The 16,993-nt window shown below is 39.3% G+C and overlaps 2 protein-coding genes across 2 annotated transcripts; both read right to left on the reverse strand.

The window, feature by feature from the left end:
- Nucleotides 1-1,005: 1,005 nt before the first annotated feature.
- LOC126786369 (uncharacterized) lies at nucleotides 1,006-2,048 on the reverse strand. The gene has a single exon (XM_050512175.1). It carries the CDS (start codon nucleotides 2,026-2,028, stop codon nucleotides 1,153-1,155), a length of 876 nt encoding a protein of 291 aa, XP_050368132.1. The 5' UTR covers nucleotides 2,029-2,048; the 3' UTR covers nucleotides 1,006-1,152.
- Nucleotides 2,049-4,979: 2,931 nt separating this feature from the next.
- On the reverse strand, nucleotides 4,980-10,343 carry LOC126785769 (uncharacterized; the record flags this gene model as incomplete). The annotated part of the gene is made up of 2 exons (XM_050511409.1): nucleotides 4,980-5,803; nucleotides 10,322-10,343. Coding segments are annotated over 2 exons (846 nt in total), but the record flags the coding sequence as incomplete, so codon positions are not given.
- Nucleotides 10,344-16,993: the final 6,650 nt, after the last annotated feature.

Consider the following 16,993-nt stretch of genomic DNA (forward strand, 5'->3'; position numbering starts at 1 on the left):
GGACTCTGTTCTAGTGATCGATCTGTGGATTTCGTTTAGATGGGAGTTGAATCAGTTGATAGTTAAAGACGGTGTGAAAGATAGTTTTAGTTGAAGACTTTGTTGGAGGAAATAGTCTTCATTTCAGGGTTTTACAGCTCGCTCCCTTGTGAAGATGCTTGAGGGTTTTCATTTCCTTTAACTAAGCTAGAGTTTAGCCCTGCAGCAGCTAGCATGTAGCACCTGTTTGATAGGAGTTGATATGTTTGCACAGTTGAGGCATAGGATAGTGAATTAGTGATGCCAGTCATGCCACAGATTATTACTTTAAGTCGTGTGGCATGATTTGAATCCGTGACCTTCCCCTCAGAATAAGTGACTTCTGTAGTCTTTGTGCACTCGTTGCGTTCAATGTAGGAAGATGGAAGGGAGTCCTGATAGAAGTGACTGCTTGTATTGGTTATCTAATGCATAACTGAAACGAGGTTAGACTGAGGAATGTGCAAATCACAGTGTCTTCTACATGGTTATAGACTTACAGTGTGGGATGGTTGCAGTTAGTTAAGCGGATAACCGAAAAGCATGTACAACAGAGTCAGAAACTAATTACAGTTTTGCTCCTGTGGAGGTTAGATTTTCTTCTTGCTCTAAAGACTTATCCAAGAAGTTACTCTGAGATCAGTAGGTGAATTAGAGCAGAAGAATGTGAGGTCCTCCACATATCCAGGGCTCTAAATGTGGATTCAGTAACAAATTCACAGTTTCCTAAATATAGCTACTGTTACACTTCTGCAGCACTAGCAGAGTAGCAGTGACTAGTTAAGATCTGATCAGCATCACAACTCCGCAAGCATATTTTCCTACTCGACAACTTAGTGCGAGACCAGCGCCAGAATCGGCAACTTAACTAGGGAGTTCTTCTACCTTAAGAACAAGTATTCTGTATATCTGATACACTATGTCACCACTCTAGTATTGAAGCAGACAATTCAATAGACAATACACAGATTCGACAATCCTGGCCTGAATCACAAATCAAACATCTTCCTTCAACCATAACCATAAAAGCTTTTTGTGACAAACTAATCTGAGGAACTCAAGAGTTCAAATCAAAATTGAACATACCTGTTCAACTTAACACAACAGAAAAAACAGAAGTGAAACAAATGAAATTCAGGTCTGCAAAGTATCCAATTCATCACCAATTTTGGTTCCACAATCCCCAAAAGCAGCAACATAGTGCTTCACAGCATCCCTCATATCCTCACATTGCTCCCGTTCAAAAAACTCCAACAACTTCCCCAGCTCCCGGTCCGCCATGTCATCCAAAAACGGTCGGACCGGCACCCCATTCTCCGGCTGAAGCGCGTAGGCGTTCGGATTATCATCCACAATCACCACGCGACTCAAATCCCTCCCCAAACCAGACAAGTCCTTCACAAACTTCCCGTCCACCTCCTTACAAGAGTCGCGGTACAGGCGATGGGACACCACGCGCTTCCGGTCCAGCCGGTCCAGCACCAAAGAAGCGTACTCTCTCAGCCCCGCCGTGAACACCACCACCTCATACTTCTCGGCGAGCTTCTCCAGAAACTCGTCCACCCCGGGACGCTTGAGCACGTAGAAGTCCATCACCATGCCGTCAATCCTCGGCCGGACGACGAAGTCGTACTTCTCCGGCGGCGGTCCAGCCTGCGAATGCACCATGGTTTCATCGAGATCAAGCACAATCGTCTTCTTCTCCTGCGGCGGGAGCGGGCCGGGGAGGAACAGCGCGCGGCAGACCTGCGCTAGGGGCTCGGGTCGGATCGGGTCGGGCGCTACGGCGGTGGTTTTCTTGAGGATCTTGAAGCCTTTGCGGCGGTTGGGCGTGCTGACGCGCGCTAGCTTGTTGAAGAGCTTGATGAGGCGGCGCTGGCAAGTGATCAGCGAGGAGATTACGGCGGTGGAGGCGGCCGCAGCGGCTTTCTTGGCCGAGGAGCGGCGGTGGTGGTGGCGCTTGGTGGCGATCGACTTGGTTGGGCTTTTCTTCATGAATTTGGACACCATTTTTAGAAATCTAGAGAGAGAGAGAGGAGTTGCAGTGTTTGAAAAATGAGGGGTGAGTGGGAGTTTTAAAACTTAGGTTCGGTGCAACGGTCGTCAGAGTAGGTTCGTAACCGAAGCTAATGTTATGTTGATTTGTTCAAGGAAATCTCCCCGATATTTCCGATATATACTCTAATATCTCATTTTTACAAAAAAATGATATATCTTAGGGGTAAATATCTTATTTTTTCCCGTATCTGCGATATTTCTCCGATAACATAAAATATCTCCAATATTTCTCCGATATTTACGATATATCTTCGATATTTTAGAGAAATATTTGAAAATTTTCACTTAAAAAAATTTAACTCAATTTGAGGATGTCTGAAACTCTCATTGACATGGATTTTCTGATTAATGAATCACCTCGAGCCTCGAGGAATATAAAAAATAAGACTAGAAGAGTAGTCTTTTAATCAGCTAATTTTCAATTTATCGTAAAAGATATTGAGAAGAGGAGTGAAAGTTCAAGTCTTAACTCTTAAAAGTCAAGCTATATCAGTGACTAGTACTCTCATTGACCTTCAGAGAATCCAAAATAAAGGGTCACAACATAGTGTCACACTCTCATGACGATCATAAGAGAATATCCAGAATTTTAGTAACAAATGTTCTCCTCGAGGAATATAGAAAGAGTAGTAATTTTTATCTTCTTGACGTCCTCTCAAAGGATATCTAGATAAGGAGTGTTCTCCTTGAGCACTATTGGGGAAAGTAAGAAAACATGGGTCACATTGTAGTCTTTGTCTCATAGAAGTTCCCTCATACCTTCATAGATTGCTAGTAACCTGTGAACCTATCATGGAATGATGATAATACTGAAATTTGACATGCGTATTTTAGCACAAACGACTTCCTCTTCTGCTTGTGAAAGAAAGTGGAGTACTTTTGCTCTTATTCATACAAAGAAAATGAACCGTCTTGCATATCAAAAGTTGGAAAAACTCGTATACTACTACTATAACACGAAGTTACGACTACGTGATAAACTAGCAAAGGATAATGTGATCAATGAAAACAATTATATCGATCTACTTCATGTTGCTATGAACCACTTCAGAATGACATTGATCCTCTTCATGATTGGATTATGCATGTACACCTTGATGATGAAAATGACAACCCTTCTCCACATGTCGTAGAAAATGTAACTGATTTTGGAATTGATGTAAACAAGGTATTATTTGATGAAGTTGGAGACCCGAGAGATGATTTTAATAATGCTAGTGTGTGGGGCGGTGTAGCAACTCTAGATAGTTCAGATAGTGATGATGATGATGGTGGTGGTGGTGGTAATGGTGATGGTAGTGGTGGAAGTCGACAAGGTGGTGTAGATACAAGGTTTGGATATGGACAATTTTATGTAGGTGGATAATTTGAGCAGTTTACTTGTGAAAGTAATTTTGATCATGCTACCCAAGATGAGAATCATGGATCTAGAGCAGGCGGTCATGGTGCACAACAGAAAAATAGGTGCAGGAGGAGGACAAGAGGAGGACAAGAGGAGCCATTGATGATCAAAATATTTCATCTGATGTTAGTTCAGTTGCCTTAAGTTTTGATTCTATCAGTTTAAGCACATAACACAGTGGGATGTCAAACGAATCACATGAAGTCAACTATCAATCTGGTCATCCTATTTACAATTATGGTCAGTTTGAAGACGTTTATGATCAATTATCGAGTTGGGTTCATCCTTACTATCTCATTCTCGGAGAAACTATTAGTAGCTCAAAAGAGATATATGACTATCATGTTAACCATTACAATTCGTACTATATGGCTCGTATGTCTTGGGCAAAGTATTGTAGTTTTGTTGACCAACGTGCATCTTTTCAAGCACCTAGATCTTCTTTTTAGTACTAGATAAAATTAATAATGGTATTTGTTTGTATGTAATTCAATAATAAATAAATAAATAATTTCGGAAGAGTAACGATATTTTTTTTCTAATATCCCCGATATATCCGATATCTCCCTTTTAAAAAAAACTATATATCTCCCGATACCGATATTTTGAACCTTGGATTTGTTTGGGTTCAGTTTTTGCTTCTTTTTTTTTTCCTTTTTTTTATTCCACTGAAAAATCGAGACAAAAGAGACCAAAATTGAAACATCAAATTATGCTAATCTAATATAAATATACGTGTTCTAATATCAATTGAGAAGTTGTTGGAAAGACATGATTACTAAGAGAAATTTTTCAGTACTACCGTAGCACCACGTGGTAATGCCTAGTGGTGTTTCATTCCAATCACAATTTTGTCTATACGATTTAATTAAAAAAGTTATATTTAAGTTATTTTGTCAAATACTATTTTAAGTTTCTTTCTAAAACCATATGCCCTACACTCTAATACCATAAATCTTAAAACCCTAAACTCTAAACTCTAAACTCAAATAATAAAAATATGTTAAATTATAATTTTAATATAATAAATCCACGTGTCAAAATATAACAAATAATGAGGATGACTAGGCATTGTCATCAGGTATTACATTAACATATAAAAATTTATTTGAAGATTTGTAATAGATCACACAATAATTTTCCAAATAATGTAAACCAAAACCAAGATAGATTCACACGGTTAAGGTTATCAGCAATAAAAATGCTGCACAAGTGCTCAGGATCGAAGTGAGAGAATTTTGCAATTCTATTAGGATCAAACTAATAGGATCAACATGTAACAGTGTTTGATGATCTTTGTCTTAGTTTTTAATTTACTTATTTCATGCATGGTGCATTTGAGGATCAGAAGTCAGAGATCGACTTGCTTGTATGATCGAGTTGTATCGTATTATGGTTTCAGAGGGTGAGGGGTGTCAATCTTATATTGAGGTGTACGTGGATAGAAGTCACAGGACCAACAATTTGTAAATTCAATGAAAAATCTATAAAAATTTTAACTCTATGCTTTCCATAAAATTAGTAAGCATAAGATTACATTGATAATCATCAATATCAAAATACATAAGATCACCGTCTTGATCCAAGACTCCGTAGCTACTGGTTTTGCCGGTGGATAATAATCATGCAGATTAATCATGCAGCATGGTGTTGATGAATTACTGGTTGTTAATACCGGAACATTAGTAAACTTTCCATTCCCCGTCTCTAATTCATCATCATCACCAGTCTCACTAGCACTGCTATCATCGTCGTTCAGGTCATCATCATCAGAAATCCTCCCGTCTCTATGAACATACTCCCTCACAGCATCTCTAATGTCCTCATGAGACCCCTCGCTCTCAAAAAACATCAACAACTTCCTCAGCTCCCCGTCTGGCATGTCATATATGAACGGCCGGACTGGAATCCCATTTTCCGGTTGGAGAACATACGAGTTGGGGTTATCGTCCACGATCACCACGCTCCGCAAGTCACGTCCCAAACCGGACAGGTCCTTCACCAACTTGCCGTTCACCTCCTTGCACGAGTCGCGGTAGAGGCGGTGGGATATGATCACGTCATGCCTATCCAGTCGGTCCAGCACGAGCGAGGCGTACTCTCTCATCCCCGCCGTGAACACCACCACCTCGTACTTCTCCGCAAGCTTTTGCAAAAATTGGTCAACTCCGGGACGTTTGATCACGTAGAATCTCATCTCGGTGCCATGAATAATGGGACGGACGAGGAAGTCAAAGCGATTGGGCAAAGTGACCGAACTGTGCACCAGTGTTTCGTCCAGGTCGAGAAACACGGTTTTCTTCTCCGGTGAAGTTAACGGCGGGAGTGGGGGTCGTGTTGTTTGAGGTTCGGGTTCTGGAGTTTTAGTTTGCGTTGGGTTTAGGATCTCTAAGCTACCTTTATCGGTGACAATGCTGGCAAGCATGACCTTCGAGGTGGTGGCTCCCTTCTGGTCTGAGAAGTTGCGGCGGTGGTGACGACGCCTTTTGCTGTGGTGGTTCTTCATGGCTACACAGTTGTTTTCCCTAATCATCATTATTTTGGACACCATTTTCTCTAAACTTTCAGTTGTCACTTGTCAGAGGATAGGAATTGAAACACTGAAATGTTTTGGGATCTGTTATGATTTTTCAGGAATGTTCGAAGGGTTTTTAAACTTTAGGTGATATGGTATTATGGTTAAGCCAAGTTCGGTTTGTTCTAGCGGCGGTTGCTTTGGTTCAACAGTGGTTTTATTGTTAAAGTCGGATCCATGCATTCAGGGTTTGGTTTTTGTTTTTTTTTTGTTCTTCTGTAATAGTCAAATCGCGTTCCATTTTCGTTTAGTTTTGCTTGACTAATAAACCTTCTATCATGTTTCAAAAAAAGAAAAACCTTTTATCAAAATTACATATATCGAAACTATAGATATATATGAGTAACATCAATATATAAATTGGATACTGATTTCAGAAAGAGACACAACTAAATTTGTACTTCAATCCTTCAACGTTGTATTGTTGTAAGTTTTTCTAATTTTGAATAACCCAAACATAGGTTTTGGGTCATTTGGTATATATCAATATATATGACATAAATGTTGGCTTAGCTGATACAACTAATTAACATCTGCATCTACTAGTAATAAGGCAGCTATCCTAAATAGTCTTATATAAGGACATTAATTAAGAAGACCACTAGAGAAATCCTTCCTTAATTTTCAAGATCGATCAACAAGCAAATACTGTACATAACGTACATGATCATATATATACTACAACAATTAATAGAGCTGGTGAATATAGAACGGAACTAAAGACGCTTCTGGCTGGCACACTGATCGATCGAAATGATAGAATATCAAGCTAGACTGCAAACCTAAACCTTGATTTTGAAGTACTCCTGGTCGAAATGATTTATACGTACATAACCATCCTCGCCTCCGGTTGAAAAACTGAAGATAATGGTCCCAAATAAAATCAGTATTTTTTTTTCTTTGAGAAAAAATAAAACCAGTTTCAAAAGCATATACTAGTGTTAAAATGAAATCTACAAAGCTGAACCATATGTACCTGTTACCATTAGGATTGAAGTCCAAGGCATTAATAGGTGATAAATGCCCTTTAACAGGGAAAATTCTATTATATATTCCACATCTGACAGTCGATATTGTTTTGTGAGTGAGGTCAGAAAATAATATATGTTGTCAACCATTAAATCTGAGATGTATAACATATATTGATGTATAGAGATTAACCCCTTTAACAGTTCCAATCTCCTTTTAAAGAACCTCAAAATGCATATCAAGAATATCAGAAAAACGAAGGTCTTTTATTGAAGACCCTCATAACTAAGGAAAATTTTGTTATACGCTGCTGCATGGTCCTTCATAACTAAGGAAAATTCTGTTATATGCTGTTGCATACCATGCAGCAACATTTTTCTCCACAAACAAACCCCCCACACCCACACGATCATTTTATGATACCTCTCTTTCACCATACATAATTGTGTGTATAGCATACCTTGTTGCACAGAAGACAAACCCCATAACTAAACGTTTTTTCTTATTATTTTGAAATAATGCAACAAGTATGATATACCTAGTCAAAGAATTTAGTTTCGAAGTGCCCTGCGTGATGATCAGTCGTGGTGACTTTAGTGGCATCCTGGCCACCACCAAGCACGACCTGGAAAGCACAACAGTGGTAATTAGCATGTAAATAAGTATCATCATATCTATATATGTCAACCAAAAAAAGTATCATCCATCAAGCAAACTAATGGCAAATTGATTACATGGTTAAGAAGAGGAGACATTGCAACTGCGTTAACGGGAGGCTGCGTCACGTAGGTCTTGATAAGACTTAATGTTCTTGTATCCCAGAGCTGAAAAAGAATGAATTTTTTTGGTATTTAAAAAGAAGAAGAATGAATTTAAGGAAGCAATTAGACACAACTATTCATTACAATAGAGAAAACATAATTGAATTATGGAAAATGTTTTAGCACCACAATATGGCACCAGATTCGGCGCTACAATTCTATGTGACATGCCACATAACTTTGCCACGTCAGTAATTAAAATAGTCATAAAATGTCATTTTAAATAAAAAGACAATTTTATCTATGTTAATTCAACAGCTCTAAATTATTATAAAAATATAATTTTTCTTTATCATTTATTTTTATTTTTTATTACGATAATGCTTTTAAAATGTAATTATTATTTTTCGATATTTTATGAAAGTATGCTTATATATATATATATATGTGTGTGTGTATGTGCATGTGTAAAACTTATTTTCAAAATAAAATTATTTTATCCGCAAAAAATATAGACGTGTGTGTGAAAAATATATTTTAAAATAAAACTATTTTCGTCCTAAATTATTATTTTCAAATATATATGGTAATTTTCGGTCATATATGATAATTGTCGGTCAATATTAATTTTCATGGAAAAAATAATTTGTTATCTTACATATCCTATAAAATCTAATAAATTGTCATAAGATTATAATGTTGTTTTCATCACTTGTAAGTTAACTTTTTGAACAAATATCGAAAATAATATTCGAATAAATATAATAAGATAATTAAATCGTTTGGAGTTTAATTTCTATTTACAAAATATGGTATTTGAATCATGTCCATGAAAATATTTCTTTTTTTAGACAAAAATATTTCTTAATTTAATAATCATAATGAATAAATATTAAACAAAGATATAATTGTCTTTTTGTTGAAACATGAAATTTTATGACTATTTTAATTACTGATGTGACAAGGTTATGTGACATGCCACATAAGATTGTGGCGCTGAATCTGGCGCCATAGCAGCAACCTAAAACAAAACAAAAGCTAAGCATGTACATGTAGAAGAACCCTACCCACGCTTAGTGATGAGCAATGTTCGAAATATCGGATATATCGCTGATATTTCGAATCCGATAGGATAAGGGCATATCGGTTAAAATTTATCGGTCAACGCAAAGATGATGGTCAACGGTCAAATATCGGTCAAAATTTGAATTTTTTTATTTTTTAATTTTTGTTTAATTTTTTAATATTTGTATGAAAATGAAACTAATTTATGTTCTTAATAACTCCAAAATTCTATCAACTCAAATAATAATGGTAAATTATAATATTTTGAACATAATATGCATTTTTTTTTGTTAAAATTTCATTATTAAATGTTACTTTGTTAATGAAAAAGTAAAAATATAGGTTTTTATTTAACTTCATAGGAAGGTGGGATTTGTCCCATCTCGTCCCGATCCCGTCCCGTCCCAACCGGGATTAATCCCGAGTGGGATGCATTCTTAAAAACTCTCGTCCCGTCCCGATCCCGTCCCGATTCAAAAGAGTGGGACGTGACGTGGGATGAGCCCCGTCCCGTCCCATCCCGTCCCGTGCCCACCCCTATGAGAACTCATAGATCGAACATAAGCCAATATAATTAAAGACACAAAGAAGACAGTGTACATTCTTAGTTTGACCTCCAGTAAAACTTCAAAAGGGAAAACATATTCTGATTAATTACTTACTAATAATGTTATATTGAGAAGACATTAATTGAAGGAAAATGATTGTTGGCCTTAAAAATTTAGGCTTCAAATGTCTTATTCTATGTGTCAAGCCTAGTCACATAAACATATCATATTATTTTCAAATTAATGCAATATCATTATTATGTAGAAAGACCATCAAATCTTTTCCAAGTATAATGATTTTTTTTTGAAAATATCTAACATCATATTTTATTCTATACATTTGGTTCTATTTTTCCTCAATATATTTTTCTCAAATATTTGTTCTCCAACTCTTTTTCTTCGATTACAAAAAAAAAAAATCAAAGGGAGCTTCTATTCATACCTCCAAAAAGGTATTTAAACCTCTTCACTTAGTAGGCATCCCTTTTACTTTTATAAATACTTAAAATGTTATTTAGACCTCCATACTTTTTTTAAAATGTTCATAATAAATATATCATTATTAGATAGCAAATCAATATACTATCCATTAATATCTTTCAAATTCTACTTTTATACAATTATTATAAACAAATAGAATTGTTTTTTAATAATTACATAATCCATCTTCTCAATTTAATCTTCTTTTTCACTCCTAAATTCATAATTAATAATAATGTTTTTTTTTCATTCATTGATTTGAAACTCACAAAATAGTAAAATCAACAAGATTTTTTTTAACATTTATTGAACAATTTTTTTTCTCATGTCCTAACCGACGTTTATTGAAAATTCCATGTAGTTTTTCAATTGATACATGAAGATTAATAATGTTATTTATTATATTTTTTAATAATAGAAAATAAAATTAATTAAATCATCTCATTCAATTTATTATTTTGAATTTGGGTTTTTCTGAAATAAATATATAAATAGTGGATTGACGAAAAAGGAAAAAAATCATTTATATTCGCTATTTTAAAATAGGCATGTTGATAATTTTTCTTGTTTTTTTTTTTCAATTTTATGTTTTTTTGTAATTTTACATGCGTGAAAAAGTCTAAATGAACACAAAAAGAAAGAGATCTAAGTGCTGTTTTGTGAAGTATGAATAGAAGATCCTATAACCAAATAAACTCCCGAAAAGAAAAAAAGATGGTTAAAAAAATATTTTAATGCATATATGTTTTGAATATGTGAATACATATGAATATACACACATATATAAGGGCCCTATATATAAATTATCTACAAAACATATAATTTGCACTAAATATATTGTGTAATTCTAACAAAATTCATATTGAAATCGTATTTTATTTATGAAAAGTTTTATTTCTTTGCATAGTTGCATTAAGTAGTAAATTAAAGAAAGTCAAAAGATCTTAATATGGAAAGAAACTATATTAAAATATTAATTAACTTCACGAGATCCTTGTAATTAAAGAGGTAAGAAATTATCATTAAGTAATCAAATTTATTTAAGGCAAAAACTAAGTCAAATGTAAAGAAAAAATTATAACCTGATGCATGATGAAATAATTGTGTATTATTGAATGATATGATGGCCTATATATAGGCATTTACAAAACCACAATCCCGTAGGATTCGGAGTCCTAATCTATTACGGAGATGCTAATCTATCTCCTAACAGGAAACCTATTAGGCTAAGACACACATAAAGGTAGAATAGTAATTCTCCCGGAACACTCCCCCTTGTGTCGCATGCCTAGGTTGCATGGTGCACATATCGTTGCCTCGGTAAAAACCTTGTCAAGCAAAACAAAAACCTCTTGGGTAAAACTAAAACTTGATCGAAGGGAAAAAGAGCACAACGCACCAACTACTTAAGGATCTTAACATGTGATGTAGACTCCCCCTGAAGTCTACCAAACTCTAGTGTTCCGATAAACGACGCATGCCAATGCTCTTCACATGTTTCACAAAAGTAGATTTAGGCAAAGACTTGGTGAACAAATCCGCAACATTGGATTCTGAACTCACTTGATTGATCTGAACATTCAAGAACTTCTGTTGTTGAACGTTGTAGAAGATCTTAGGCGAAATATGCTTGGTGTTGTCTCCCTTGATAAAACCTAACTTTGTCTGCTCTATGCAAGCAGCATTATCTTCATAAATGCACGTAGGTTGATCAGTTGTAGAGACTAATCCACAAGAATCACGAATATGGCGAACAAGTGATCGTAGCCAAACACATTCTTTAACAGCTTCATGGAGAGCGATGATCTCCGCGTGATTCGAAGAAGTAGCAACAAGAGTTTGCTTTGTGGATCTCCAAGATATCGCCGTATTCCCAATGGTAAACACATAACCGGTTTGAGAACGAGCCTTGTGAGGGTCAGAGAGGTACCCTGCGTCGGCATAACCAACTAACAAGTTGTTTGGAGTCTTTGCATCGGGGGAAAGAGCTGCACGGGACCGGTTGCTGCTCTCGGCACCGCGCACGGTCTCCACGCCATGGCGGCCGGCGGCGTCGCTGCGGCGTACGACGGCAAGGCCGGGGTCGGCGATGGCGGTGGTGTGGGGAGATACCGTGGCGGTGTTCTCTCTGCAATAGGGGTAGAACAATCCCATGTCAAGGGAACCTTTCAAGTATCGAAACAAATGCTTGATTCCATTCCAATGACGTAGCGTAGGCGCGGAGCTAAATCTAGCTAATAAGTTCACTGCGAAAGATATGTCCGGTCTAGTGCATTGAGCAAGATACAATAGTGCCCTAATCGCACTAAGGTATGGAACTTCAAGACCAAGAACTTCTTCATCATCCTCTTTAGGACGGAAGGGATCCTTCTTGATATCTAGACTTCGGACGACCATGGGAGTAGACAATGGACTGCATAGATCCATATTGAAACGTCGAAGCATCTTGTGCGTGTAATTTGACTGATGCACTAAGATGCCGTCGGCCCTATGCACAAGCTCAAGGCTGAGACAGAATTTCGCCCTCCCTAGGTCTTTCATCTCAAATTCCGACTTCAAATAAGACATGGTCTCTTCAATCTCATCAAGAGTACCGATTATGTTCATGTCATCAACGTAGACCACAACGATGACGAATCCGGAATTTGTCTTTCGTATGAACACGCATGGGCATAGTTCATCATTCTTGTAACCTCTCCTCACCAAGTATTGATGCAACCGATTGTACCACATTCTTCCGGATTGCTTTAACCCGTACAATGAACGACGTAATCTGACTGCATGAGCACTTCGTGGTCTGGAGGCACTTGATGGAGGTAAAGGTAGTCCCTCTGGAGCTTTCATGTATATCTCTGCGTCAAGATCCCCATAGAGATAAGCTGTGACCACATCCATAAGCTGCATGTTTAGTCTTTCGGACACTACCAGACTAATAATGTAGCGGAAGGTAATGATGTCCATAACATGAGAATAAGTCTCTTCATAGTCAATACCAGGTCGTTGTGAGAATCCTTGCGCCATGAGTCTTGCCTTATATCGCACGATCTCGTTCATCTCATTACGCTTACGAACGAAGACCCATTTATGTCCAACAGGTTTGACATCTCTTGGAGTCAATTCAACCTTTCCGAAGACTTCTCGCTTCGCTAATGAGTCAAGTTCTGCTTGGATTGCTTCCTTCCACTTCGGCCAATCTGCTCTGCGTTCACATTCAGCTACAGAGCGAGGTTCAACGTCGTCTTCAGATATGATCTCATGTGTGACGGAATAAGCGAAAACGTCATCAATGCATGTAGTGGCTCGGTTTCGGACCGACTGCTCACTTGTGTAGTTCACTGAGATTTCGTTGTTCTCTGGCATCAAACAAGGTTCCATAGCTTCCCACGGTAACACTTGAGTTGATTCATGGACATAGCTATAATCAGAGACAACTTCATACGATGGTGATTCATCGTTGATGACGCGCTGTGCCTTAGTCATTCGTTTCTTTCTAGGTTTTGAATCCCTAGAGTTTATCGGTCTCCCCCTTTTTCTTTGAGGAGCCGAGGCCGAAGCTGCTCCATGCCAGGCCATCTCGGCATCGTCGCCACAAGGGGCGCCGGCAACAACACGGCGTACGGTGGTGCCGCCGCCGGCCTCCGTCCCACTGTCAGGGGCGGTGCCAACGTTGCTAGGTCCAGGAGCTTGTCTTCCACGCCCGTATTTCGGGACATCCAACCGTGCCGGTACGTTCGCAGCGGGTATGTTTGATCTCGTCACTTTAGCAATATCTACAAAGCCGTCGGGCATCGAATCCGCGACTTTCTGGAGGTCGATAATGCGTTGCACTTCTAACTCGCTTTGAGCAGTGCGGGGATCATAATGAGACATAGTGGGGACACACCACGTCAATTCCTGACGTTCATTTGGAATGATAACATTCCCATCTCCCCCTAATGACGGGAAGCATGTCTCATCAAAGTGACAATCTGCAAATCTTGCAGTAAAGAGATGTCCGGTGGTTGGTTCTAAGTAGCGGACAATCGTTGGGGAATTATAGCCAACATAGATACCTAATCGTCTCTGAGGACCCATCTTAGTACACATCGGAGGCGTAATAGGCACATAAACGGCGCAACCAAAGATGCGTAAGTGTGAAATATTGGGTTCGTAACCAGTTACCATATGGTACGCACTAAACGCTTGGTTAGCCGCGGGTCGGAAACGAATAAGTGTTGCTGCATGAAACACTGCATATCCCCATGCAGAGACCGGCAGGTTAGTACCCATAACCATTGCCCGAGCAAAAAGATGAATACGCTTGATGGTAGCCTCTACTAGACCGTTCTGTGAATGAACATGAGGAACGGGATGTTCAACTTCGATCCCAATAGACATGCAGTAATCATCAAAAGTTTTGGAGGTGAATTCTCCAGCATTATCCAAACGAATGGATTTGATAGGATAATCGGGGTGGTGAGCCCGAAGTTTGATGATCTCAGCTAATAACTTAGCAAATGCAGCATTCCTTGTGGATAGTAAAGCGACGTGTGACCAACGCGTCGATGCATCAACCAATACCATAAAATATCGAAAAGGTTCGCATTCTGGTTGAATAGGTCCACAAATGTCACCTTGGATACGTTGTAAGAATGGAATGTTCTCGGTTGAAGCCTTAGCAAAAGAATGACTTCCTTGAAATTTAGCAAGAGAACAAGCTTTGCAAAAAGAGCGATGGGCATCAGAAATTGCCATGGAGGCATTTGAAAGCACGGGAGGCATCATAAGCTCCTGTGAAGGAGGGGATGCCGCCACCGACGGCATGAAAGCCGTGGAGCTGCCGAGTGAGGCATGCTCGGCCACACCATGCGGTGCATGGGTAGGCACGGCCTCACCGTGCGGAGCACGGGTGAGGTGATCTTCCAATCGCTTCCGGGACTTGAAAAATGGATGACCATGTGAATTCTTAAGAATTCTAATCATCACATCACGTCCAGGGTGCCCGAGACGGGCATGCCAAAGCATATAAGAGTCCGAATCACAAAAGTTGCGTTCAACCGCATATGATTCAAAGATTCGAATGGAAGTAAGATACAAACCATTCCCAAGACTCTTCATCTTCTCTAAGATGCGGCGATGGCCTGCTTTCTCAGAGGTAACACAAAGATATTCCTCTCCATTCTCAACATAAGTATCGAGGTGAAAACCATTGGCACGTATGTCCTTAAAACTTAGCAAGGTGCGGGGAGACTTCGGCGCATAAAGAGCGTTTACGACGTTAAGAGTCGTACCATTAGGCAACATGAAAGAAGCAGTGCCTCTTCCTTGAATGATGGATTTCGAGCCAATCATTGTAGTCATCGAAGAAGTCGAAAACACTAGATCCGTGAACAACTGCCTGTGTCGTAGGACAGTGTGGGTTGTTCCGCAATCAGCTAGACATTCGATTTCACCGCGGGACATCTACAAAATGACAATTAAGAGAGTCAGCGACACGGGAACAATTCTATACAATACGCCGTAGGATATTGTAAGAATGGGAATCGGAACAAAGGTCGATCCCATCGAATGTATCACATGGCAATAGTACTACATTCTTCAACTAAAGAGTTGGAAATCATGATATTGAAGCAATGAAATACCAAACAGTAAACTAGGGTAGTATAAACCATCCAAAAATGGTGTGGAAAACACACACAAAGAGTACCGGTGAGTGCATATAACGGACTTGGAGAAAACCGGAAAACAAACCGGAAAACCATGTCAAAAGAACTCAAAATCGGGTGAATTTTGGACGAGGAAAACGTGGCAGCAGGGACTGCTGCAATATGCCGGAAAAATGACGAGAAACGACGGAAAAAATCGTCGAAAAACTCGTTGGAAAACCGGCGGCACCGATTGCCGGAAAACCGGCCGGCGGCGGTCGGAACTGGCTGGTATGGAGGCCGGAACTTCAGGTCCGACAGGAACCGGGTGGCGGTGCCGTAAACGCCGGGAAATGGCCGGAAGACGGCGAATACGCCGGAAAAACGTGCCGGAAACGCCTGAATAGTAACCGGGTCCGGCCAAGGCAAAACGACGTCGTTTTCGACGTTTCGAGGTTCATTTTCTGAATTTTAAGTTCTAAATTCACAATGTAGTGCTATTGGGGTCCCATGTGACCCAAAAAGCGTCCAATTTAAAAACCACGTGAGTTGCACACGTTGATCATCATGCTAAGTGTCGGATAAATAAAATTCTCAAAGAGATCGTCTTGTAAGCAAGAAATGAGAAATTTTATTGAATGCCAATCTTTAATACATCACACATGAACTTCTAATTCCAAAATCAAAAGACTATTACAAAGTCAATGAAAATAACAATGGCGGTCGGCCATAACAATACTTGAATCATAAAGCTAAAGAAGCTAAAACGACTAATCAAAGTCGGGAGTATCCATGGTAGCAACCGGAGGCCTAGCCTTAGAAGCAAGGGGCTCGGGCTTCATGGAGATATGGTGAGTCTCGATCTCATGATCCTCATCCACATGATTCGATTCGGGTTGTAGAAACTTCTTGTAGGCGGAGTAAGCCTTGATCATCTCTTTGCTAGCGCGACAATCGCGATTAAAGTGCTTGAAGGAGCCACATTTGAAGCATGGAGACTTGCCATGACCGGAAGTGGAGGCATTAGGAGGCGCACGGCCTCCTTGGAGTTTGGGACGGGGACGACCTCCCCCAGAGGGTGCGGCGCCGCCACCATCACGGGTCAAAGTATTGGACCGAGGCCGAGATCGGCCTTGTTGCCTCCCACCACGAGAGTTGTTATTTTGGTGCTGATATGGAGCGTTCCTTGATTGATTCTTTTGCTTATGAGCTTTCCCATAGTTAGACTGTGGCGTAGAAATTCTTTTAGTGCCAACAGGTCTATTGTTGTTGTTGAGGAGAATCTCAGAATGTCTCTCCTTCTTAGCCAAGAGTGCCATTAAGTCGGCAAAAGACCGGATCTTCCATTCCTCTACATGAGTGCGGTACGTATGAGCTTGAACCTCATAGTTGATTGGAAACGTGTCCAATGTCTTATTGAGAAGATCTAGGTCGGTCTTGATGACACCAACGGTGCCAAGATCGGATTGCAAGCATAGCATATCCTGATTGAA

Source organism: Argentina anserina, chromosome 3, assembly GCF_933775445.1.
Source record: "Argentina anserina chromosome 3, drPotAnse1.1, whole genome shotgun sequence".
NCBI lineage: Eukaryota > Viridiplantae > Streptophyta > Magnoliopsida > Rosales > Rosaceae > Argentina > Argentina anserina.